Genomic DNA, 27,796 nt, shown 5'->3' on the forward strand with positions numbered 1-27,796 from the left:
AGCCACAGACTTCATGCTGCTAGGACCAACAACTTCAGCTGCAGATTGAATGCCGCTGGGACCAACAACTTCCACTACAGACTTAATGCTTCTAGGAACAACAACTTCAGCTACAGACGTCATGCCGTTGGGATCAAAAAGTTCAGGTACAGACCTCATGCTGGTGGGATCAGCAACTTCAGCTACAGACTTCATGCTGGTGGGACAAACAACGTCAGCTCCAGATTCATGATTCTGTGAACATCAACTTCAGCTACAGACTTCATGCTGCTGGGACCATCAACGTCAGCTACAGACTTCATGCTGCTGGAACTAACAAATTCTGCTACAGACTTAATGCTGCTGGGACCATCAACGTCAGCTACAGACTTCATGCTGCTGGGACCAACAAATTCAGTTACATGCTACTACTACTTACTACTACTTTCGGCTGCTCCCGTTAGGGGTCGCCACAGCGGATCATCCCTAAAAAAATTCAGTTACATGCAATTGTGTTTATTTATGTATGCCTGCATGTGAAAGCATATGTATACATGGATGTTTTTAATGTGGATCCCGGGAGGAGTAGCTGGTGATCTGGGTAACAGCTAATGCTGATCTAAATAAATATAAACATAAACATGCTGCTGAGTCCAACAACTTCAGCTGCAGACTTCATGCTTCTGGGACCAACAACTTCAGCTATAGATTTCATGCAGCTGGGAAACACAAGTTCAGGTACAGACCTCATGGTGCTGGGATCAACAACTTCAGCTGCAGATTTAATGACAATGGGACCAACAATTTCAGCTACATACGTCATGAGGATGGGACCAACAACTTCAGCTACAGACTTCATCCATTTGGGAGCAACAAGTTAATGTACAGACCTAATGCTGCTGGATTAAAAAATTTCAGCTGCAGATTTAAAGCCACTGGGACCAAAAACGTCAGCTACATACTTAATGCCGCTTAGACCAAAACCTTCAGCTGCAGACTTCATGCTTCTGGGAACACCAACTTCAGCTACAAACTTCATGCATCTGGGACCAACAACTTCAGCTGCAGACTTCATGATGCTGGGACCAAAAACTTTAGCTGCAGACTTCATGTTTCTAAAACCAACAACTTCTGCTATAGACATCATGCTCCTCGGACCAACGACGTCAGCTGCAGATTTAATGCCGCTGGGACCAACAACTTCAACTGCAGACTTGATGCTGCTAGGACCAACAACTTCAGCTACATACTTCATGAGGCTGGGACCAACAACTTCAGCTACAGACTTAGTGCTGCTGGCAATGATCAGTTCAGCAACAGACTTCATGCTGGTGGGACCAACAACTTCAGCTGCACATATAATGCTGCTGGGAACAACAACTTCAGCTACAGATTTAATGCTGCTGGGACCAACAACTTCAGCTACAGACTTCATGCTGCTGCGACCAACAACTTCAGCTAAAGACTTCATGCTGCTGGGACCAACAACTTCAGCTGCAGATTTGATGCTGCTAGGACCAACAAATTGATCTACAGACTTCATGCTGCTGGGACCAACAACTTCAGCTACATACTTCATGAGGCTGGGACCAACAACTTCAGCTACAGACTTAGTGCTGCTGGCAACGATCAGTTCAGCAACAGACTTCATGCTGCTGGGACCAACAACTTCAGCTGAACATTTAATGCTGCTGGGAACAACAACTTCAGCTACAGATTTAATGCTGCTGGGACCAACAACTTCAGCTACAGACTTCATGCTGCTGGGACCAACAACTTCAGCTGCAGACTTCATGCAGCTGGGACCAACAACTTCAGCTACAGACTTCATGCTGCTGGGACAAACAACTTCAGCTGCAGACTTCATGCTGCTGGGATCAATAATTTCAGCTGCAGACTTCATGCTGCTGGGATCAATAATTTCAGCTACATATTTCATGCTGCTGGGACAAACAACGTCAGCTACAGACTTCATGCTGCTGGAACCAACAACGTCAGCTACAGACTTCATGCTGCTGGGATCAACAACTTCAGCTGCAGATTTCATGCTTCTGGAACCAACAACTTCAGCTGCAGACTTCATGCTGCTGGGATCAACAACTTCAGCTGCAGCCAAACCACACTGTTCCCCTGAACAAGGGACGCTTGGTGATGTCTTAATGCCATGCTTCCTGCTCAGCCTGGTGAAGTCTGGCCGCTGCCATGACGTCGACCAGCAAAACGCCTGTGTCCGAAAATCACAAAAAAAGTCCTTAAATCCCCCTATATACACACCAAACACAGTAAAACACCACAAAAAAAACTAAATAGCACGCACTGTTTACAACATTTACAGAAAAAAGAGCTCTCTCACGACCACTCAGCATGCTCATTCACACTTGTGGTCAGCGAGAGAGAGAGAGAGAGAGAGAGAGAGAGAGAGAGAGAGAGAGAGAGAGAGAGAGAGAGAGAGAGAGAGAGAGAGAGAGAGAGAGAGAGAGAGAGAGAGCAGGCTGACCTGGGGAGGTCTTCTGTCTGAACTCTTCATCCTGCATCTCAATCAGCACTGAGAAGACACAGAGGAGAGGGGAGGATAGATCAGATCAGATGAGAGGAGAGGAAAAGAGACATGAGAAGAGGGGAGGAAAGAGGAGAGGAGATGGAAGGTAAGGAGGAGAGATCAGATGAGAGGAGAGGAAGAGAGACATGAGGAGAGGGGAGAGAATAGAAAAGTATGTCAACTGTAAAAAAATGCTGCATTCCCACGCAAACATTAACACAAAAACAAACATTTACAAACACACATGTACACACACGTACACACGTATACATGTACAAATACACATGTAAAACATACATATTGATGGCAGTCTCCCGCATGTGTCGAGGGTTCAGAAAGTGGTTTTAGACTCATAGCTGAAGTAACGCCGGGTTTTCGGTTTCACAAAGCAAACTGAGTCAGTTACTATGGCAACATATTGTGTGACGCTAACCTGCTTGCTGGCAGGTGTTCTTCCACTAAACCTGATTTTCTCCTCCTCTTTAGCTGCAGCCTGCAGCCTGAAGGAGGTGTCAGACATGGCGTGTCCTTTCTTTAAGAGCCAGTTGCTACTAAAGCACATATACTCCGCAGAAGTCTCCGTCGGGAGAGGGTGCAGACCCCACTTCCCTGATGATCCTCTGCTGAACGTTACCATCTTTCTGCGCAACTTATCATTCATGGCAACCATACGCTCAGCCTCATATCGTTTATATGACACGTTCATGTGAACAATACTCTCAGCCTCATATCGTTAATATGAGACGTTCATGTGAACAATACTCTCAGCCTCATATCGTTTATATGACACGTTCATGTGAACAATACTCTCAGCCTCATATCGTTAATAGGACATGTTCATGTGAACAATACTCTCAGCCTCATATTGTTTTTATGACACGTTCATGTGAACAATACTCTCAGCTTCATATCTTTTTTATGACACGTTCATGTGAACAATACTCTCAGCCTCATATCGTTTATATGACACTTTCATGTGAACAATACTCTCAGCCTCATATCGTTTATATGACACGTTCATGTGAACAATACTCTCAGCCTCATATTGTTAATATGAGACGTTCATGTGAACAATACTCTCAGCCTCATATCGTTTATATGACACGTTCATGTGAACAATACTCTCAGCCTCATATCGTTAATATGACACGTTCATGTGAACAATACTCTCAGCCTCATATTGTTTTTATGACACGTTCATGTGAACAATACTCTCAGCCTCATATCTTTTTTATGACACGTTCATGTGAACAATACTCTCAGCCTCATATCATTTATATGACACTTTCATGTGAACAATACTCTCAGCCTCATATCATTTATATGACACTTTCATGTGAACAATACTCTCAGCCTCATATCGTTAATATGACACGTTCATGTGAACAATACTCTCAGCCTCATATCGTTCATATGACACGTTCATGTGAACAATACTCTCAGCCTCATATCGTTCATATGACACGTTCATGTGAACAATACTCTCAGCCTCATATCGTTCATATGACACGTTCATGTGAACAATACTCTCAGCCTCATATCGTTTACATGACACTTTCATGTGAACAATACTCTCAGCCTCATATTGTTTTTATGACACGTTCATGTGAACAATACTCTCAGCCTCATATCGTTCATGACACGTTCATGTGAACAATACTCTCAGCCTCATATCGTTTTTATGACACGTTCATGTGAACAATACTCTCAGCCTCATATCGTTTACATGACACGTTCATGTGAACAATACTCTCAGCCTCATATCGTTTACATGACACGTTCATGTGAACAATACTCTCAGCCTCATATCGTTAATATGACATGTTCATGTGAAAAATACTCTCAGCCTATCACAAAAATGCAAATCTCCTTGTCTTGGACCCCCCCCCCCAAAAAAACAGCCTTGAGAATATAGTTGAGGAAAAAAGTAGACGGTGTGCAATGTAGTCTACAATATTCTCCTTTCAGAAGTCACCAACATCAACTAGTTCACTACAGCTGACTCTTTAGGCTACTGATATGCCTGCCATTGCTAGATCATTAGCATGGAGTATTAACAATACGTTATGGAACATTATAGAATTCATATGTATTATTCTGTTTGTAGTTTTACAATCAACTTCAGTAAACTATATACTCTATTCAATTCAATTCAGTTCAATTCGACTTTATTTATATAGCCCTACCAGTCAAAAGTTTGAGTACACCTGCAAAACCAGGTTTTTCATGATTATCTATGCTTCAAACTGTATATGTTTGTCTATAAATGCTTAATATTCCATTATAAGATATGTGTACTTATACCTGTGCATATAATCATAAGTTAATTGCATTCAATATTTTTTTTGTTTTATATGAAAATAAAATTTTATGAAATGGTCACCTATAACAAGGGGATTTCAGGTCTGAATCCCAGGTCAGCTTAACGTCTGAAACGTGTATAACATGGAATTAGAACCCTTGTAAAAGTATCTTTGTTACAGTGCATCCGGAAAGTATTCACACCCCTTAATTTTCCCCACATTTTGTTATGTTACAGCCTTATTCCAAAATGGATTAAATTCCTTTTGTGTCTCATCAATCTACACACAATACCCCATAATGACAAAGTGAAAAAGGTTTTGTAGAAATTTTTGCAAATTTATTAAAAATAAAAAACTGAAATATTGCACGTACATAAATATTCACACCCTTTACTATGACACTCAAAATTGAGCTCAGGTTCATCCTGTTCCCACTGACCATCCTTGAGATGTTTATAGTACATCTTGATTGGAGTCCACCCGTAGTAAATTCAATGGATTGGACATGATTTGGAAAGGCACACACCTGTCTATATAAGGTCCCACTGTTGACAGTGCATGTCAGAGCAGAAACCACGCCATGAAGTCAAAGGAATTGTCTGTGGACCTCCGAGACAGGATTGTATCGAGGCACAGATCTGGGAAGGGTACAAATACATTTCTACAGCTTTGAAGGTCCCGAAGAGCGCAGTGGTCTCCATCATTCGTAAATGGAAGAAGTTTGGATCCACCAGGACTCTTCCTAGAGCTGGCCGCCCAGCCAAACTGAGCAATCGGGGGAGAAGGGCCTTGGTCAGGGAGGTGACCAAGAACCCGATGGTCACTCTGACAGAGCTCCAGCGCTCCTCTGTGGAGATGGGAGAACCTTCCAGAAAGACAACCATCTCTGCAGCACTCCACCAATCAGACCTTTATGGTAGAGTGGTCAGACGGAAGCCTCTGCTCAGTAAAAGGCACATGACAGCCTGCTTGGAGTTTGCCAAAAAGCACCTAAGGGACTCTCAGACCATGAGAAACAAGATTCTCTGGTCGGATGAAACCAAGATTGAACTCTTTGGCCTGAATGCCAAACGTCACGTCTGGAGGAAACCAGGCACCTCTCATCACCTTGCGGATACCATCCTTACAGTGAAGCATGGTGGTGGCAGCATCATGCTGTGGGGATGTTTTTCAGCGGCAGGAACTGGGAGACTAGTCAGGATCGAGGGAAAGATGAATGGAGCAGAGTACAGAGAGATCCTTGATGAAAACCTGCTCCAGAGCACTCAGGACCTCAGACTGGGGCGAAGGTTTACCTTTCAACATGACAACGACCCTAAGCACACAGCCAAGACAACGAAGGAGTGGCTTCGGGACAAGTCTGTGAATGTCCTTGAGTGGCCCAGCCAGAGCCCAGACTTGAACCCCATTGAACATCTCTGGAAAGACCTGAAAATAGCTGTGCAGCGACACTCCCCATATAACCTTACAGAGCTCAAGAGGATCTGCAGAGAAGAATGGGAGAAATACCCCAAATATAGGTGTGCCAAGCTTGTAGCTTCATACCCAAGAAGACTTGAGGCTGTAATCGCTGCCAAGGGTGCCTCAACCAAGTACTGAGTAAAGGGTGTGAATACTTACACTACCGTTCAAAAGTTTGGGATCACCCAAACAATTTTGTGTTTTCCATGAAAAGTCACACTTATTCACCACCATATGTTGTGAAATGAATAGAAAATAGAGTCAACATTGACAAGGTTAGAAATAATGATTTGTATTTGAAATAAGATTTTTTTTACATCAAACTTTGCTTTCGTCAAAGAATCCTCCATTTAAAGCAATTACAGCATTGCAGACCTTTGGCATTCTAGCTGTTAATTTGTTGAGGTAATCTGGAGAAATTGCACCCCACGCTTCCAGAAGCAGCTCCCACAAGTTGGATTGGTTGGATGGGCACTTCTCGCGTACCATACGGTCAAGCTGCTCCCACAACAGCTCAATGGGGTTCAGATCTGGTGACTGCGCTGGCCACTCCATTACCGATAGAATACCAGCTGCCTGCTTCTGCTCTAAATAGTTCTTGCACAATTTGGAGGTGTGTTTAGGGTCATTGTCCTGTTGTAGGATGAAATTGGCTCCAATCAAGCGCTGTCCACTGGGTATGGCATGGCGTTGCAAAATGGAGTGATAGCCTTCCTTATTCAGAATCCCTTTTACCCTCACAAATCTCCCACCTTACCAGCACCAAAGCAACCCCAGACCTTCACATTACCTCCACCATGCTTAACAGATGGCGTCAGGCATTCTTCCAGCATCTTTTCATTTGTTCTGCGTCTCACAAACGTTCTTCTTTGTGATCCAAACACCTCAAACTTGGATTCATCCATCCACAACACTTTTTTCCAGTCTTCCTCTGTCCAATGTCTGTGTTCTTTTGCCCATCTTAATCTTTTTCTTTTATTGGTCAGTCTCAGATATGGCTTTTTCTTTGCCACTCTGCCCTGAAGCCCAGAATCCCGCAGCCGCCTCTTCACTGTAGATGTTGACACTGGTGTTTTGCGGGTACTATTTAATGAAGATGCCAGTTGGGGACCTGTGAGGCGTCTGTTTCTCAAACTAGAGACTCTAATGTACTTATCTTCTTGCTCAGTTGTGAAACGCGGCCTCCCACTTCTTTTTCTACTCTGGTTAGAGCCTGTTTGTGCTGTCCTCTGAAGGGAGTAGTACACACCGGTGTAGGAAATCTTCAATTTCTTAGCAATTTCTCGCATGGAATAGCCTTCATTTCTAAGAACAAGAATAGACTGTCGAGTTTCAGATGAAAGTTCTCTTTTTCTGGCCATTTTGAGCGTTTAATTGACCCCACAAATGTGATGCTCCAGAAACTCAATTTGCTCAAAGGAAGGTCAGTTTTGTAGTTTCTGTAACGAGCTAAACTGTTTTCAGATGTGTGAACATGATTGCACAAGGGTTTTCTAATCATCAATTAGCCTTCTGAGCCAATGAGCAAACACATTGTACCATTAGAACACTGGAGTGATAGTTGCTTGAAATGGGCCTCTATACACCTATGTAGATATTGCACCAAAAACCATACATTTGCAGCTAGAATAGTCATTTACCACATTAGCAATGTATAGAGTGTATTTCTTTAAAGTTAAGACTAGTTTAGAGTTATCTTCATTGAAAAGTACAGTGCTTTTCCTTCAAAAATATGGACATTTCAATGTGATCCCAAACTTTTGAACGGTAGTGTATGTACATGCATAATTTCAGTTTTTTATTTTTAACAAATTTGCAAAAAATTCTACAAAACCCTTTTCTCTTTGTCATTATGGGGTATTGTGTGTAGATTGATGAGAAAAAAGCAATTTAATCCATTTTGGAATAAGGCTGTAACATAACAAAATGTGGGGAAGTGAAGGGGTGTGAATACTTTCCGGATGCACTGTATAGGCAGAACTAAAAGAGAATTTGAATTATAAGCTTTCTGGTTGCCTAATTTTGCATTTGAACTGGTATGTGTGTGTGTGTGTGTGTGTGTGTGTGTGTGTGTGTGTGTGTGTGTGGTGTGTGTGTGTGTATGCGCGCGCACGTGTGTGTGTGTATATATATCTATATATATATATATCTATATCTATCTATATCTGTATCTCTCTCTCTCTCTATATATATATATATATATGTATATATAGCCTTTTTTTCTGTGAATGACTGGCCATCACCGATGTTGGTCCCCCCCCCCCCCCACCTGTCAGACCAAATTTGCACCCCTGCTCCCACTAACAGTTCAGAAACAGTCCTGAAAGTTGTCAACCATTTGAAGTTTACAGATGTGTGCAAGTCATCTCAGTTCGTCTTGCGTTTCTACAAATCCGTGCAGTTACTCATAAATAATATTTACTGTTCACTTTCACTATACCATGTATGTGATGATGTTGATTCACTTTTTAAAATGTGTACAGCTTGTTATACGATGTAGCTGAACTGGACTGGGATGTAACTGAACAGGAGAAGCAGTAATGATGGGATACATGCTGTTATATGTTTACCGTCTCACCATCTGTCTCCTAATATGCTGATGACACTGTATCTTATATGTTTGTCTCCTAATATGCTGATGACACTGTATCTTATACGTTCGTCTCCAAATATGCTGATGACACTGTATCTTATATGTTCGTCTCCTAATATGCTGATGACACTGTATCTTATACGTTTATCTCCTATACAAATAAGATTGACTTGACTTGAGGCAGAGCTGGAGGTGGCAGAGTTGAAGATGCTAAGATATTCATTGGGAGTGATGAAGAAGGACAGGATTAGGGACAAATATATTAGAGGGACGCCTCATGTTGGTCAGTTTGGAGACAAAGCAAGAGAGGCAAGATTGAAATGGTTTGGACATGTGTGGAGGAGAGACGCTGGGTATATTGGGAGAAGGATACTGAATATGGAGCTGCCAGGGAAGAGGAGAAGAGGAAGGCCAAAGAGGAGGTTTATGGATGTGGTGAGGGAGGACATGCAGGTGGCTGGTGTGACAGAGAATAATGCAGAGGACAGGAAAAGATGGAAACGGATGATCCGGTTTGGCGCCCCCTAATGGCAGCAGTCAAAAGTAGTTGTAGTAGTAATAGTAGTAGACAACAGCCTCCCTTCTCATGTTTTGTTCTCACTCCTTCCATCTAAAAAACGTTACCGGAGCATCAAATCACACACCACCCTTCTCAGTAATAGTTTATTTCCACAGGCAGTCAGGTTGCTGAACAGCTGACACACCCATATGCACTTTACATTGTTGTGTTATCGTGTACTTTTCTATATTGTGTATATAATGTATGAATTCTGTGTACATAATCTACGTATGTCTGTAGTTTTTTATTTCAAGGCAGAGAGCGCTGGAGCACAATAATTTAATTGTATTCAAGTACACATGATAATAAAGTTAAAGTTTAACTTGAACAGTTAACAGTGCAACAACACCCACCAGTTCAGGGATGTCACCATGGAAACAAACAAACAAAAAAATACCATGGCAAAACAAGCAGCTGATATGCTCAATGCTACTACAGTACATTCACCATCAACACATCTGGAGTCGAACATAGAGAATGGCAAGATATTAAACAATGTGGAAAATGAACTGGCTCACTGTACCAGCCCCCATCTGCATGTGGATTAAAAACTTCCTGACAGACAGCAGACTGCTGGTGAGGCTGGGGAAAATTACATCCAGCACCTGGACAATCAGCACTGGCGCCCCCCGGGGATGTGTGCTCTCCCCTCTACTTTTCTCCCTCTACACAAATGACTGCATCTCAGGTGACCCATCTGTTAAACTCCTGAAGTTTGTGGATGACACAACCATCATTGGCCTTATCCGGGATGGTGACAAATCTGCATATATATGGGGGTTAAATGGCTGGCGTTCTGGTGCGGCCATAACAACCTGGAGTTGACCACGTTCAAACTGTGGAGATGTCAGTGGACTTCAGGAGGAGTCCCCAACACTAGCCCCCCCATACTCAACAGCACAGTGTCTACGGTGAAAACCTACAGATTTCTGGGTTCCACAATCTCCCAGGACCTAAGGTGGACATCCAACATAGACACAATCATCAAAAAGGCCCAGCAGAGGATGTACTTTCTCTGCCAGCTCAACAAATTCAACCTGCCTCAGGAACTGCTGATTCAGTTCTACACTGCAATAATCCAGTCTGTCCTCTGCACAGCCATCACTGTCTGGTTTAGATCGGCCACCAAGTAGGACAGGGACAGACTACAGTGAAGAGATAAGCCGGCATAGAAAATCATTGGTGGCAACCTGCCCTCCACTCAGGACTTATACACCTCCAGAGTCAGGAACCCTAGTCACAACCTGCTCCAGCTCCTCCTCTCTGGTAGGCGCTACAGAGGACTGTACACCAAAACAACCAGACATAAAAAGTTTCTTTCTATGGGCTGTCATTCAAATGAACATTTAAAACTGTCAAATAAATCCATCCATTTTGTACATCCTGTACTGTACATTGTACGTATACTGGTATGCTCTGTCATGTCGATCTACCTCAGACAGGCATGTATGTAAGTAACCTGCTGACATTTATTTCAGTATCTCTGATATATTCTCTGCACCACTGCACTTTATCACCTCTTATTTCACTAGTATAAAGTCAATCCTTGTGTTTTTATCTGAAGATTGTTGTGTTTTTGTGTTGTTATTCTATGTTAAGTACACTGACAGAGCCACAGAACCAGATTCAAATTTCATGTCGTGCAAACTTACATGGCCAATAACTGCTTCTGATTCTGATGAATCCATGACCTCTAAACTTGAGATGAACTTCATCTAGACTGCAATAACACATTAACAGTGAATAATATTGATTATCCCATTACAATGGCACCTGCCAAGGGGTTGGATATATTAGGCTGCAAATGAACAGTCAGTTCTTGAAGTTGATGTGTTGGAAGCAGGAAAAATGGGTAAGCGTAAGATTCTGAGCAACTTCAACAAGGGCCAAATTGTGATGGCTAGAGGACTGAGTCAGGGCATCTCCAAAATGGCAGGCCTTGTTGGGTGTTCCAGGTATGCAGTGGTCAGTACCTACCAAACGGGGTCCAAGGAAGGACAACTGGGGAACCGGTGACAGGAGAATGAAGGCTAGCCCATCTGGTTCGATCCCAGAGAAGAGCTACTGCAGCTCAAATTGCTGAAAAAGTTAATTCTGGCTATCATAGACAGGTGTCAGATGGGGCTGCATAGCCACAGACCGGTCACGGTGCCCATGATGACCCCTGTCCACTTCTGGGGTGGGAAGATCACGATTTCATGTTTGCAGTGGCCTTACCCAGTACCGGTGTGGGAAGATGGCGGCGTGAATTCACGTTTGTGGCGGCTTCACTCAGTACCGTCCATGTAGTGTCTTTGTCGCGAATTCACATTTGCAGTAGCCTCACCCAGTTTCAGCGGGGGAAGATGGAGACGCGAATTCACCTTTTTGGCGGCTTCACTCAGTACCGTCCATGCGGTGTCTTTGTCCATGTCTGCGTTTAAGCTTTGTCTTGATTTGATGGCTGGGAGAGCTAGTGCTGGATTGGCTGGGAGAGCTGGGTCTGCTGCATCTTGTGGGCCCAAGGACCACAGCCCCCGCCTGGAGCTGTGCCCGAGGAGAAAGCACCGAGGACAGTCTGACAGGATGCAGAAGTTCCGATAACGTTGAGGGCGGCCCAGCGGCGGCCTCACCTGGTGTGGACTGTGGTGTTTTTGGTGTCGTCGTGTGGAGTGCGCGGAGGTGTGTCAGGGGAATCTGGCTGGGTGAGCTGGCATTGGATCGGCTGGGGGAGCCTGGTCCTCTGCGTCCGGTGGGCCCAAGGACCACAGCCCCCGCCTGGAGCTCAAGGACCACAGCCCCCGCCTAGAGCTGTGCCCGAGGAGAAAGCACCGAGGGCGGTCTGACAGGACACGGAAGGCTAAGCTAACTGCTAGCCCATGCAGATCGGCAGTTCCGACAATCGTCCTGGTGGGCGTTCCTTCCCTTGGACAGTGATTTTATTTATTTATTTGGTTTAGTTTGGATATATGTGTTAGTTAGTATGTATTTTCTTTAAGTTCTTGTAGTTTTTGGACATGTGTTTTTGTCTTGCATTGCTGTGGGCTGGGGGAAACAATATATCATTGAAATGAAGTGACAAATAAAGTGTTCCTGATTCCTGCCCACCACCAAAAGCACCTCTGATGGGCACGTGAGCATCAGCATTAGACCTTGGAGCAAAGGAAGACGGTGGCCTGGTCAAATGAATCACAATTTCTTTTACTTCATGTGTGTGCTGTTTACCTGGGGAAGAGATTACACCAGGATGCACTTTGGGAAAAATGCAAACTGGCGGAGGCAGTGTGATGCTCTGGGCAATATTCTGCTGGGAAACCTTTTGTCCTGGCATTCATGTGGGTGTTACTTTGACATGTAACACCTACCTACCTAAACATTGTTGCAGACCAAGTACACCCCTTCATGGCAACGGTGTTCCTTGATGATGATTCCCTGATGGCAGTGGCCTCAAGTGGTTTTAATGTTTTGGCTGATTGGTGTGTATTCTGGTAAAGTATCCAACATGGAATAAACTTGTGAGTAGACCTTAATTTAATTCAATGTCAGTGAAAGTCAGTGTCAATGTCAATGTCAATGACAGTCAGTTTGGAACTGTCTCAAGTCCCCGAGCGCTCTCCATCGAGTGAGTGCCCGTCCAAGGTTCACTCTTGTTTTATCTCATCTTCTATCACTCTCTCTTCGCCTTCTTTGCCTCCTCCATCAATTGGGATCTCTTTCGTTTGCCGCGTAGAGTTTCCACAGTTGCTTCGGTTGTTACACTGTACGCCATTGCCTAGCTCGCTACTGGGCAGTTGATGCATTTCCTGTGATGTAAATTGATTTGCCGAGAAAAAGATAATCATGCCTAGTGGTCGACAGAATTGCATAGTAAAATCGAGTCTTATAGAGAGCCAATCTAAACTCTGATTGTGTCATTATTCTATAGCCATTTCACCATGCAATCAACATTTAGTTCAATAAGTTAAAACAAAAAAGTTCTTTACTTCCACTTTAAAAGATTTAAGATTTTTTTCTGCTTGCTGCATTCCAACAGCTGTGATGGCCCAGCGGCCTGTCCAGGGTGTCTCCTTGCCTGCTGCCCACTGACTGCTGGGATAGGCTTCAGCATCCTGCGACCCTAAGTTTGATAAGCGGTTTGGATAATGGATGAATGGAATGGGCATTCCAACAGTCCAAAGAAAACTGATAAAGGAAAATTACAATTTGTATTTACCATCCTGCTATCTCTCTAAAATATATCTCTAACACTTCCCTAAAAACGATACCGCAAAAAGCATAAAAACAGAGAGAACAAAACCAGAAAGAACAAACATTTAAAAGCACACTCCATTAAACTCCTGTGGTGCTGATCACAAGCAAAGTAAATGACAGCACTTGCTGGTATGCAGTGTTTGGTGATTTTTGTGGTTTTTGGAGTGAAAGCTTCTGCATCTCTTCTCACAACAAACATGCCTTCCACATCAGCTCAGGAGTCGTTTCATCAAATTATAACTTATCAAGACTATCGATTGTTTCACTCTGCCTTTATCATGGCACTGGGTTTGGGGTTCCTAGTTCAAATTGGGATTCTTGCGGTCATTTCTTGCTTTGGACTGTAGCCAGGCTGCTAGCGGTTAGCCATGTTGCTAATGCTAATGCTAACCATCAGAAATTCCTGGATTCCTTGTAACCTCGATCTCAGTGCCACGATGTAAAGGCAGAGATGTTTGTTTGAAAATCAACGGACAGAAAATGTGTTATCACCATCTCTGTTGTGCAGTTTCTTTCATTTTGTAAAAACTTAATAACATTCAAGTCTCCAGTCTAAATGAATGAATAAAGACAGGTGTAGGTTGCTCTGGATAAAAGTGTCTGTTAAATGAAATTGTAATTGTAATAAACTCGCGCTTTTTCTCATATTGTTTTCTTCGACTCCACCCTCCACCCTGATGGCAACCCCTGCAGTAGTTGTTTGTGTGAAGCAATAATATTACTCAAACTAGGTTATTACTATGCAATGCACATCGTTTTAATTGCCAACAGTTCCTACGTGCGGTATAAAATTCTGACAATTTCACTTTATCTCTTCGGTGAATATGCTTCTTCAAAGAATGCACGTGTGTCCTGTGGTGTTGGGAGTTGCTAGGCTCTGAGGAAAACCGGTTTGCGACAGCGGATTGTGTTTGTGACAGTGGAGCATACAATAATACATACCACTTAGAAACGCTAGGGGGAAAAGTTGAGAAATTGTCTACATCCACTTCAAAAAACAGGGCATCGTTGTGTCCAAAAACAACTCTCAGTTGTCCTAAAGTCCTGATATTTTATCTCAGTTCTCTTAAAGACCTGACATTTTATTTCAATTAGCAAAATGTGCGTGATTGACAGCCTAAACCCTGTCCAGATGGATGACCAAAACACATGACCATCTGAAGCCCTCACCCCTCCTACCCTCAGAGTTTTGGCGGGAAGCAGCTCCTTTGATCCTGAAGGCTTGTCTGGTTCTGGACCGCTCTCCAAAGCTCCAGCTCTTAGGGACTTTATTGGGACTATCCTCCAGATTGGGTTCAATACTCGGAGACCGCCGTAGGGGCTGTGTCTGGATCCCCCCTGGAGCTAATGGAGTGACACCAGGACCCACTATGGAGATAAATGTCAGCTTAAAGATATCTCTTTAATGTAAGATCACCACATTACTATAACGAAATGAAGACATTAAATTTACCAGCACTGATACCTGATCACATGTCACACACAATGACGTCACACAATGACGTCACACCAGGTACATGATGACACCGCAACACAAACAGAACACTGTGGGGATCTGCTCTTCATCATGAACCAAATGGAGCAATGCCGATGTTACAACATAACGCGTCCAGGAAGTATAGAGCTGCGGTAGTTGACGTCACGCAATAGTCGAACTCAAACCACCACCGTTTTGGCAGGGAAGCGGGCCAATTGCTGGGAAAATGACTGCTAGCTAGCAGCAAGTCTCTTCGCCTGCTGTATTTATACAGTGAATATGATGGATAGCTGTTGTGCGCCGGGTTGCCAGAACAGTGGCGGACAAGTGAAAGGGAGAGCTTTTTTTATTATAAATGTATTTCTAGTTTTCCCCCTTATCCCACCCGATTAACCCAATGGCATATGGCCGGAACTCTTGTGGAATAACTCCCCTGGCTCACGTTTCCACAGGAAGGAGATAGTCGTAACACCAGCTTCCTTCAAACTCGTGTCGGCTGCTCTCGCTACTTTACACGCTGCAGCCTCCTCGCATGGATTGCATCACCTTCAGGCCGCGAAGGAGACGTAGGCAGAATGCTTTCAGTTGCTTGGCTGCAGGTGCCCGGGTGGGCCAGAGGGTCGCTGGAGAACGACGAGTCCCCGAACACTACACCGATCTACACCCACTATCCCTCGGGTAAGGGTGGCCTAATGAATGCCTGACCCCGTGGAGGCTCTGGCCGAGGGAGAGCATTTTTAAAGGTCCCGACAGACGACGTAAATGGATGACTGCCATAAAACGTGCTCGAAGCGACCAGAAGAAAAGTGAGCGATGGGACCCCACAAGCAATGGATCCCGCTTGTGTAGTGACCCCTTCATATCAGGGCCAGAACACAACACTTCCTAACGTTAATATTATACTATTTATTTAACAGGCTTTTATTACGGTTTCTGACAATTTTATTATACTAAAAGGCAAGTTCGACCTGTCCATTACGGCGTGGGTTTTGGGGGGCTAACAAAGGCCAAGATAAAAGAAGTAAGCCTGCTGCCGCTCGCTAAAGCGTGACTGCGCATGCGTGCTACGTACTTCTGTTTTCGGGAAAAGGAGTGATAACCCTCTGTCGCCCGACTACGTCCCATCCATTCAAAACTCCTTGCTGAACAAAGTGTTTTGCAGTAACTGCTGTTTATCATAAAGGTATAGTTTAATGTATGAGGTGGTGCCTTTCGAAGTTCATTCACACACGGATAATGTAGTTACGTCTTGGTAAATCCAAGATACGGACCAGCTACCGCTACATACAAGGTATGGCACCGATGACGTCACACTGCCCACTGCTTATGCTAACTTTAACTGCTAACATGAGGTGCCGCTGCCCTCGGGGCTGCCGCCAGGGGCACAAAGCCCCTATACAGAATATAACTGCGCGCCCTTTATTTACTTGATTAATCAAATAGTTATTTTATTCTTTTCCTGACTTCTCTAGACATTAAACCCCTTTCTCTACATTCATCCCATGCGACCAGCTTGCCCAACAACTCCCTCATCAACAGCTTCTCCAATAAGGGACCCATCTTCTTAGTTTGACAAATTTACAATATTAAATGCTCTTAACAAAAAGGATCTCGCCTTCCTGTGGATCGCGAATCAGAGAGGTCTTCGACAAGATCTGGCCTTATGCCGTTGGGCAGTCGGGTGGGATAAGGGGGCAAACTAGAAATACATTTATATAAAAAAATGGAGCACCGTTGTGGTGCCCCCTCTAGTCTGGCACCCTTAGAATCTTCATAACACTATACCCACTTACGGCGCCGCTGCTTACCCTCCCAGTGACGAGGAAGCCATTTTTAGTGGGTAGACTCCAAAGTTGAATACCTGTCACCAATCCAGATTTGGTCCATTGTAGCCCTCCAGGCTTCTGTAGGCTGTGAAAGACTCCCCAGAGCAGGACGAGGGAAACCTGGCCGGGGGACTGTAGATGTCTGGACGTTGCCCGTTCCGGCTGTTTCAGTACTCGTGAAAAGCCCCCCAGGGGCATTGTAAGGGTCCGCGATGGGGACTCCGTCACGTTTCGCAACATGGCGCTCAGCGTGTTCGGAATGACAATGCGCGGTGAACTCTGAGGGCTCTGGCGCCGTCCATTTTGGCTCAGTGCTTTTTTCCTGCCAAAATGGCCGCGGAAACAAATCTAGTCACGTGACATCCGGAGCTCTATAGCCGGTATTTCTGGGAAAGACAGAAACCTGATTCAGGTAGAGAGCGAGAGAGAGAGAGAGAGAGAGAGAGAGAGAGAGAGAGAGAGAGAGAGAGAGAGAGAGAGAGAGAGAGAGAGAGAGAGAGAGAGAGAGAGAGCTGGACCCACTGTGCTGGGGCCCTGAGTGAGAGAGAAATAAGCAGATAGATATATCGATAGATAGAGCGATCAATAGACAGACAGATAGATGTATAGTTAGACACATAGACAGACAGACAGACAGACAGACAGACAGACAGGCCGATAGATAGACAGACCTACCTTGTTGCAGGCCCTGAGGAGAACCTTTTCCTTTGGTAGCAGAACCTCTGGGAGAGGAGAAGACCCGATCCTTCAGACTGACTTTCTGACTGTAGAGGGATAGAGAGAGAGAGAGAGAGAGAGAGAGAGAGAGAGAGAGAGAGAGAGAGAGAGAGAGAGAGAGAGAGAGAGAGAGAGTGAGACAGACAGACAGATAGATAGACAGATAGATAGATAGATAGATAGATAGATAGATAGATAGATAGATAGATAGATAGATAGATAGATAGATAGATAGAGAAAGAGATAGAGAGATAGGTATAGATAGATATCAAATGTGTGTGTATTTATGTATACACACACACACAAACACGTCGCTGGTTTCTTGTCATGTCATCTGCATGCGTAACAAAGGAAATGCCGTTTCTCCAGGCCCACAGCTGTGCAACAGGAAAGATACAAATATATCTAACATATATCTCTAGATCTCTAAAATATATCTCGAACATATATCTCTATATCTCTAAAATATATCTCGAACATATATCTCTATATCTCTAAAATATATCTCGAACATATATCTCTATATCTCTAAAATATATCTCGAACATATATCTCTAACACTTCCCTAAAAACGATACCGCAAAAAGTATTAAAACAGAGAGAACAAAACCCAAAAGCACAAACATTTAAAAGCACACTCCATTAAAGCACACTTTCAGTTCAGGACTGACAGCCTCTGTCTGACAACGAGTGACCAGCACTGATGTGCGCTGTGTGTGGGCTGTGTGTGGGCTGTGTGTGGGGTGTGTGTGAGGGTGGGTGTCTGTGTGTGTGTGTGTGTGTGTGGGGGGGGGGGGCAGCACTGATGTGGGGGACAAAGTTTGTCCCCTCCTGTTATGTTGTGGGTCAAATGGACCCATTTAAAGTTTGAAAATCCAGGAAAAATAAAGCATTTTTTCAGTATGAAACTTCTGCTGGCCTTAATTAGTGTAATCAACATCTAAAACCTTTAATTAGTGTAATCAGCATCTAAAACAATAATTAATGTAATCAACATCTAAAACCTTTAATTAGTGTAATCAACATGTAAAACCTTAATATAATCAACATCTAAAACCTTAATTAGTATTATCAACAACTAAAACCTTTAATTAGTGTAATCAACATCTAAAACAATAATTGATGTAATCAACATCTAAAACCTTTAATTAGTGTAATCAACATGTAAAACCTTAATATAATCAACATCTAAAACCTTAATTAGTATTATCAACAACTAAAACCTTTAATTAGTGTAATCAACATCTAAAACCTCAATTAGTATAATCAACATCTAAAACCTTAATTAGTGTTATCAACATCTAAAACCTTTAATTAGTGTAATCAACTGCTAAAACCTTAATTATTGTAATCAAATCTAACATGAAAAAGGTTCACTTCATGTATTTGCATGTTTATCCCACAGACACTGTTCGGGTCCATGTGACCCAGCAGTGAACGTGAAGGCAACGAGGTCAGAGGTCAAATATAAACCATGTGACCCGGCAGTGAACGTGGAGGCTACGAGGTCAGAAGTCAAATGGTGCAGGATATGTATGAGGGCAGTGTGACAATGGTGAGGTGTGTGGTTGGAATGACAGATGGGTTCAAGGTGGAGGTGGGATTACATCAAGGATCGGCTCTGAGCACTTTCTTGTTTGCAATGGTGATGGACAGGTTGACGGACAAGATCAGGCAGGAGTCTCCGTGGACGATGATATTCACGGATGACATTGTGATCTGTAGTGAGAGTAGGGTGCAGGTGGAGGAGAGCCTGGAGAGGTGGAGGTATGCACTGGAGAGAAGAGGAATGAAAGTCAGTAGGAGCAAGACGGAATACCTATGCGTGAATGAGAGGGAGGACAGTGGAATGGTGAGGATGCAAGGAGGAGAGGTGACGAAGGCGCATGAGTTTAAATACTTGGGGTCAACTGTCCAAAGTAACGGGGAGTGCAGGAGAGAGGTGAAGAAGAGAGTGCAGGCAGGGTGGAGTGGGTGGAGAAGAGTGTCAGGAGTGATGTGTGACAGAAGGGTACCAGCAAGAGTTAAAGGGAAGGTTTACAAGGTGGTAGTGAGACCAGCTATGTTATATGGTTTGGAGACAGTGACACTGATGAAAAGACAGGAGGAGGAGCTGGAGGTGGCAGAGATGAAGATGATAAGATTTTCATTGGGAGTGATGAAGAAGGACAGGATTAGGAACGAGTATATTAGAGGGACAGCTCAGGTTGGACGGTTTGGAGACAAGCAAGAGAGACAAGATTGAGATGGTGTGGACATGTGTGGAGGAGAGATGCTGGGTATACTGGGAGAAGGATGCTGAATATGGAGCTGCCAGGGAAGAGGGGAAGAGGAAGGCCAAAGAGGAGGTTTATGGAGGTGGTGAGGGAGGACATGCAGGTGGCTGGTGAGACAGAGGAAGATGCAGAGGACAGGAAGAGATGGAAACGGATGATCCGCTGTGGCGCCCCCTAACGAGAGCAGCCGAAAGTAGTAGTAGTCGATTATTATTATTGTCATCATCACGATAATGGCATATGTGCTATATGCTACTTTTATGATGATCAGCCACTTCAGTGCATTACATGTCCGTCCATCCAATTTTTAGAATTATTGTTATTTTTTGGGGGCCCCACCGGACATCGCACTGTAATTCGAATACTGCCTCTCCAGGAATTGGTACCAGAGCCCATGCTATGTGTGGAGGTGAGCCCAACTGCATCTAGTTGGTACCGCTCCACCTGCCGCACCAGCTCAGGCTCCTTCCCTGCCAGAGAGGTGACATTCTACGTCCCAAGGACCAGTCTGCGACGTCCCGAGGACCAGTCAAGGGTTGCCAACTCCTTGAAATGGAAATAAGGAACAGGGGACAGGGAAGGGGGTTGGATGGACTGAGCGGCGCGGGCGTAACAAATATAATGTGCCTAACACGAAATACACACACACACACACACACATATAAATATATATCTACTCATATATTTTCGGAATGTGTGTGTGTGTGTGTGTGTGTATTAGCTAGTGTAGATAGCGGGACCGAAAACTAAAGCACTTATGATCCTAATTCTTTTTGGAGGTGGTAGGTATTGTTCCAGAAAGGACCAGAAAAATAGCAGAACATTAAAATATAATTATAATAATTATGCATAATTATGCATAATTATGCAAAATATGCATTTTCTAAAAAATGGCTAAAAACCACTTTTCTCGGCATTTCAGATGATTCTCAGCATTTGGGGGGAGGGAGTTGGAGTGGGGGGGGTTTTAGGGGCAGGGGGAAGGCGGTTTGCTGGCAGGATGAAGAGGAGGGAGATTTAGACGGGTGGATAACCAAAACGCTACATTGTAGCGGGGTTCTTCCAGTATATATATAAAGGAACGATTCCTTATTGTAGCAACCCTACCTGCCACTCAGCCTGCATTGCACCCTACCCCAGCTCATCCCTGCAGGTGGTGGGTGGGTCCACGGGGTGAGTCTTTTTTTAAATGTATTTTATTTGTATCATTATTATTTTGATAAGAGGAGTCCTGTCTCACTCCGGAGTATATTTCAGATTTGCTCTCATGTCTTGCAGGATTCCCTTAGGACTGACACGAATCCTGACAAATGTTAGCCCCTAATACACACACACACACACACACACACACACACACACACACACACACACACACACACACACACACACGTATTGCATTTAAAGAGGAAAGATTAAATTAGCTTTGAAGCTAGGGGTCAGAGGACACTGACCTGGGAGAGGGTTCAGGCTGGACATCCTTCCTGTGGACAGAAAGAAATACAGAGAGAGACAGAAATACACAGACAGACAGAGAGACAGACATTTTATTAAATGGAATGTTGCGACTATGTTACCGGTATTGTCTACACTAGAGATCAACTGTTGGCCTTTTGCACACATGTTTTTGTGTCCACCGTCAAGCCCTAACTTACCAAGGGAAGTGAAGCGAAAGTGTGGTGGTTGCAGAGGGGGGGCGTGGTGATACAACAGGAAGTGTGTGGTGGTTGCAGAGGGGGGGGCGTGGTGATACAACAGGAAGTGTGGTGGTTGCAGAGTGGGTGTGCAGTGATACAACAGAAAGTGTGGTGGTTGCAGAGCGGGTGTGCGGTGATACAACAGAAAGTGTGGTGGTTGCAGAGGGGGGGCGTGGTGATACAACAGAAAGTGTGGTGGTTGCAGAGGGGGGGCGTGGTGATACAACAGAAAGTGTGGTGGTTGCAGAGGGGGGGCGTGGTGATACAACAGAAAGTGTGGTGGTTGCAGAGCGGGTGTGCGGTGATACAACAGAAAGTGTGGTGGTTGCAGAGCGGGTGTGAGGTGATACAACAGGAAGTGTGGTGGTTGCAGAGCGGGTGTGCAGTGATACAACAGAAAGTGTGGTGGTTGCAGAGCGGGTGTGCGGTGATACAACAGAAAGTGTGGTGGTTGCAGAGCGGGTGTGCAGTGATACAACAGAAAGTGTGGTGGTTGCAGAGCGGGTGTACGGTGATACAACAGAAAGTGTGGTGGTTGCAGAGCGGGTGTGCGGTGATACAACAGAAAGTGTGGTGGTTGCAGAGCGGGTGTGCAGTGATACAACAGAAAGTGTGGTGGTTGCAGAGCGGGTGTACGGTGATACAACAGAAAGTGTGGTGGTTGCAGAGTGGGTGTGCGGTGATACAACAGGAAGTGTGGTGGTTGCAGAGCGGGTGTGCGGTGATACAACAGAAAGTGTGGTGGTTGCAGAGCGGGTGTACGGTGATACAACAGAAAGTGTGGTGGTTGCAGAGTGGGTGTGCGGTGATACAACAGGAAGTGTGGTGGTTGCAGAGCGGGTGTGCGGTGATACAACAGAAAGTGTGGTGGTTGCAGAGCGGGTGTGCCGTGATACAACAGAAAGTGTGGTTGTGTAGCAGAGTGGTGTTGTTATGGTAGATTGTGGACTGAGTCTTTAATGTGATATGCATTATAAGAATGACTGGTCTCTTATTGTGAAAGGTGACAGAGCGGAAGTTCCAGCGCAAAGGACGATACCAACTGGTTTTGTTTATGTGGGCGACATCCTGGTTTCATATTAACTTCTTACAACGCACTAGTAGATATCTAATGGTTAAAGTCCATTTCGGAAGTCATTATAAAGTTTATAGAATCCGGTCATAACATTTCAAAGCTGATATTTGGCGTTATGAAGAAGTTATAATATAATGGACTCTTCCGTTGTGGAACAAGCTCCTCGTTCGCGTCTGGTGCCTTCCCTTTCCTCTGGACTTCGAAAGACACGGTATTGTAGCGAATTCGAGGAGCAGTCCGGGAACCGCCACGGCCGGGACGCGAACCCGTGTCTCCCACACCGCAAGCGACAACGTTAACCAGTCGACTAAAGGGTCCGACCCCGTCAGGCAAGGACCAACGTGTCTACTTATCCATGCACGTTACACTACCCCCCTCCTTCGGGAAGCGCGTCCCCGCGCTTCAGCATATCAGCTACATCACGCCTCTAGGCGCACGCGTTTCCGATGACCTCACGGTCTCGCCATCCCACCTCTAACACCAATGTAGCGGATTCGGGGGGCAGCCCGGGAACCGCCACAGCCGGGACGCGAATCCGTGTCTCCCGCACCGCTAATGACAACGTTAACCAGTCAACTAAAGGCTCCGACCCGTTAGTAAAGGACCAACGTGTCGACCTATCCATGCACGTTACAGTGTGTATTCTGTGTCCTGTTAAGTGTTTTGGTAAATTGCCCTGAATACCGTTTCTCATTTACCATCGACGGTAATGGTAATAACCGTTAACTAGTTTGGGTTTTGTGTTGCAATTTTCAACTATTCTGTTTCTGTTCATTTACGTGGATTTAAAGTGTAGAAAATGTGATGGTAACTGCACATGTCGTTCTAGTGTGGGAGTGCATCTTGGACATTATATTACTGAACAAATGACAGACGATGATGATGTTTATAGGCAATACCGCAGGATGTATGCACAAGCAAACACTCTGTCACACAAGTTTGGTATGTGTTCAGTTAGTGTGAAGATGTCTCTGTTCAGAGCATATTGTACAACACTATATACTGCCCCCTGTGGTCAAACTACATATTGTACACCACTTTATACTGCCCCCTGTGGTCAAACTACATATTCGACACCACTTTATACTGCCCACCTGTGGTCACACTACATATCGTACACCACTTTATACTGCCCACCTGTGGTCACGCTACATATTGTACACCACTTTATACTGCCCCCCTGTGGTCACACTACATATTGTACACCACTTCATACTGCCCCTCTGTGGTCAAACTACATATTGTACAACACTTTATACCGCCCCTCTGTGGTCTAACTACATATTGTACAACACTTTATACTGCCCCTCTGTGGTCAAACTACATATTGTACAACACTCTATACTGCACACCTATGGTCACACTACAAAAAAACCAACTTACAGAGGCTTCACGTAGCTGGTGTAGTGCACGTGAAATGTTTCTGGCTGCAGGAGTCAATACCTTTAAACCTGTTAAGGAGTTTTTTTTTAATGAAGTTGACTTGAACAGATCCAAGATGGCAGCGCGCTGGACGCAGCGGCTACTGCGGCTTCCTGTTCAGTGTTTTGTTTTCTTTGTTATTTATATTTTAGTTGTAAGTTTACTTACAAGTGTAGATCCTGCGCTCTTCTACAACCGTCAGGAAGTGTTAAACCTCAGAACTGATTACTCACTTCCCTCCACCATCACGGACAACTCCCCCCTCCATATGATCCGCTCACCGGCCTCGCAGTGGAAACGCTGCCCCCTGTCGGCAACGTGAACAGAAGAGGGGGAAACGAGGCGGGCTACATGCTAAGCTAAGTAGCACTCCCTTCACAGTGTCCCTCCCCAGCATCTTCATGGCTAATGTCCGGTCGTTAGCTAACAACATGGAGGAGATAAGACTCAGGCTGGCCTCTCAGAAAAGGCTGCAGAACTGCTGTCTGCTGATGTTTACGGAGACTTGGCTCAACAGCAACATGGCGATTCGGCAGTCGAGCTAGCGGGCCGCACAGCCTTCCGTGCCGACAGGACAGCGGACTCCGGCAAGACCCGCGGAGGAGGTTTGAGTATTTATGTCAGTAACTCTTGGTGCAACAATATAAAGATGGTTGAAAGGCATTGCTCTGCTGATCTGGAGCTCCTTATGATTCAGTGCAGGCCTTTTTACCTGCCTAGGGAGCTAACGGCCATTACCATCGCCGCTGTATACATCCCCCCACATGCTAATGCTAAGGTAGCACTTAAGCAGCTACAATGTGCCATCAGCAGACAGCAGACCCAACACCCGGACAATGCCTTTATCATAGGTGGTGACTTTAATCAGGCTAACCTCAGGGCTGTATTGCCCAAATTCCATCAGCATGTCTCCTGCCCCACTAGGGGACAAAACACCCTGGACCATCTCTATACAAACATTAAGGACTCATACAAAGCTACTCCCTGCCCTCATTTGGGGCATTCTGACCACCTCTGCCTGTTCCTGGTCCCAGCCTACAAACCCCTAATAAAACGGGTCAAGCCAGCAGCAAAGACAATCACTGTCCGGCCAGAAGGAGCAGTCTCTGAACTCCAGGACTGTTTTGAAAACACAGACTGGAGTATTTTTGCACATTCAGCTACCCATGGCTCCCATATAGACATTAATGAACAGACATCTGCCATACTAGCCTACATTAACTTTTCCACCGAGAGTGTCACAACAAAAAAGTCAATCTGCACCTTTCCAAACCAGAAACCCTGGATGACCAGTGAGGTCCGGCAGCTGCTGAAAGTCCAGGATGAAGCATTCAAGTCAGGTAACTGTGAGGCCTACAGCACAGCCAGATCCAACCTCAAAAAGGGCATCAGAACAGCCAAACATAAATATTCCCTATGAATAGAGGACCACTTTCACAATAACTCCGATCCCCGGCGAATGTGGCAAGGCATTCAGTCTATCACAGACTACAAAAGCTCCAATAGTGGTCCCACTGTCCATGATGCCTCCCTGCCAGACAAGCTAAATCATTTCTATGCCCGCTTCAATAAGGACAATACTGACCCAGCCACAAACGTCCCCAGCCACCTAGAAAACCAGGTGCTCACTCTATCAGTCGCAGAGGTCAGAGAATCACTGTGCAGAGTGAACACACAGAAGGCTGCCGGACCAGACGGCATACCAGGTCGGGTCCTCCAGGAATGTGCCGACCAGCTGGCTGAGGTCTTCACAACTATATTTAATCTCTCACTGTCCCAATCCATAGTCCCGGTATGCTTTAAGACCACCTCTATCATTCCTGTCTCCAAGAAACCAACATCCACATGTCTGAATGACTACTGACCCATAGCACTCACCCCCATTGCCATGAGGTGCTTTCAGAGACTGGTTCTGGCTCACATCAAAAACATTATCCCCCCCACATTCGACCCACATCAGTTCACCTACCGTCCCAAAAGGTCTACTGAGGACGCCATTGCCACTGCCCTGCACTTTGCTCTGACACACCTTGAACTTTACAACACATACATCCGGATGCTGTTTATAGATTATAGCTCTGCCTTCAACACTATCATCCCCGCCAAACTAACCACCAAACTCCTCTCCCTTGGCCTCAACACCTCTCTCTGTAACTGGATCCTGGACTTCCTGACCAACAGACCTCAGTCTGTTAGGTTAGGTGACCACACCTCCTCCACCCTGACCCTCAGCACAGGTGCCCCTCAAGGCTGTGTTCTGAGCCCCCTCCTTTTCTCCCTCTTTACCCACGCCTGCCTGCCAACTCACCCTTCAAATGTAATAGTTAAGTTTGCAGATGACACCACAGTCATTGGCCGTATCACCAACAATGACGAGATGGCTTACAGAGACGAGATTCATCACCTCACATCATGGTGTACCACCAACAATCTTGACCTCAATCTGCAGAAGACAAAGGAGCTGATTGTGGACTTCAGGAGGTCTAGAAGCTGCAGCCACTCCCCTGTACACATCAATGGGGTGGAAGTGGAGCGTGTTTCCAGCTTTAAATTCCTTGGAGTCCACATCAGCGAGGACCTTTCGTGGACATCAAACACCCAGGCCCTTGTGAAAAAGGCCCAACAATGCCTACATTTCCTGAGGAGGCTAAGGCGCGCCCGTCTACCCCCCAAAATTCTCACCAACTTCTACCACTGCACCATAGAGAGCATCCTGACCATCTGCATCTCAGTGTGGTACGGCAACTGCACCTCAGTAGACCAGAAAGCTCTGCAGCGGGTCGTCAAGGTGGCCCAGCATATCACCGGTACCCAGCTCCCAGCCATAAAAGACATTTATCACAAACGCTACCTTCGAAGGGGTCTCAGCATCAGCAGAGATCCCACCCACCCCAACCATGGACTGTTCTCCCCCCTGCGCTCTGAGAGGCGCTACAGGAGCCTCAGAGCCCACACTACCAGGCTCAAAAACAGCTTCTTTCCACAAGCTGTTGCCCCCTTCAACCTGGCCACCCACTGAATGTCTGCAGATATTGTTAAATATTTGTACTCCAGCTCTTTTTAACTTATTTTTAGCTTTTGGTCTTCATGTGTGTATATCTTATACTGTGTTTGCTGTGTTTGTCTGTGTCTGTCTTGCACTGTTTGGTGAAGCCACAGCCCTCATTTCATTTTTAACATGTGCCTGCACATTGTTTTTAATGACAATAAATTGAATTCAATTGAATGACTTGTGTTCATTTTATGTTTTCAGTTTAAAGATAAAATAAGTGTCTGTGTAATGTTACCTGGTGTGCGAGCGGCCGCAGGGAATGGCATTGCCATGACTGGATGACTACCCCCTGTCAGTCAGTCAAGCTCCTCCTACCTTACTTTTTTTTTTTCATCGAGGAGCACACCCTCTCAGATCAGACCGGCATCATCGTGTCGGGTGGAGCGGTGGCAAGATTCGTCACTTTCGGATTAAAAAAAATCACATGCGAAGGAAAACGGCGAACTGTTGAACGCAAGACGTGCTCAACAAAGATCTGTGACAGCCAGACTACAACATCAAACTTTGTTCGTCATTTGAAGACACATTCGGACCGGTAAATGTCTGGACGTTAGCTAACATTAGCCTGTTTGTATTGTATTGTATCAGCCAGT

The 27,796-nt window shown here is 45.1% G+C and overlaps 1 protein-coding gene across 1 annotated transcript in view; it reads right to left on the reverse strand.

Annotated features, from left to right (window-relative positions):
* The window catches only part of LOC130134278 (potassium voltage-gated channel subfamily KQT member 2-like), a 267,264-nt gene that overhangs the window by 31,398 nt on the left and 208,070 nt on the right, over window positions 1-27,796 (reverse strand). The window contains exons 11-13 of the mRNA XM_056302181.1: window positions 21,412-21,441; window positions 17,667-17,731; window positions 14,844-15,002 (exon numbers count right to left, since the gene is read on the reverse strand). Coding sequence (XP_056158156.1) covers window positions 14,844-15,002; window positions 17,667-17,731; window positions 21,412-21,441 — 254 coding nt within the window. The remainder of the gene's footprint in view (window positions 1-14,843; window positions 15,003-17,666; window positions 17,732-21,411; window positions 21,442-27,796) is intronic.

Source organism: Lampris incognitus, chromosome 2, assembly GCF_029633865.1.
Source record: "Lampris incognitus isolate fLamInc1 chromosome 2, fLamInc1.hap2, whole genome shotgun sequence".
In the NCBI taxonomy this organism is placed as follows: domain Eukaryota; kingdom Metazoa; phylum Chordata; class Actinopteri; order Lampriformes; family Lampridae; genus Lampris; species Lampris incognitus.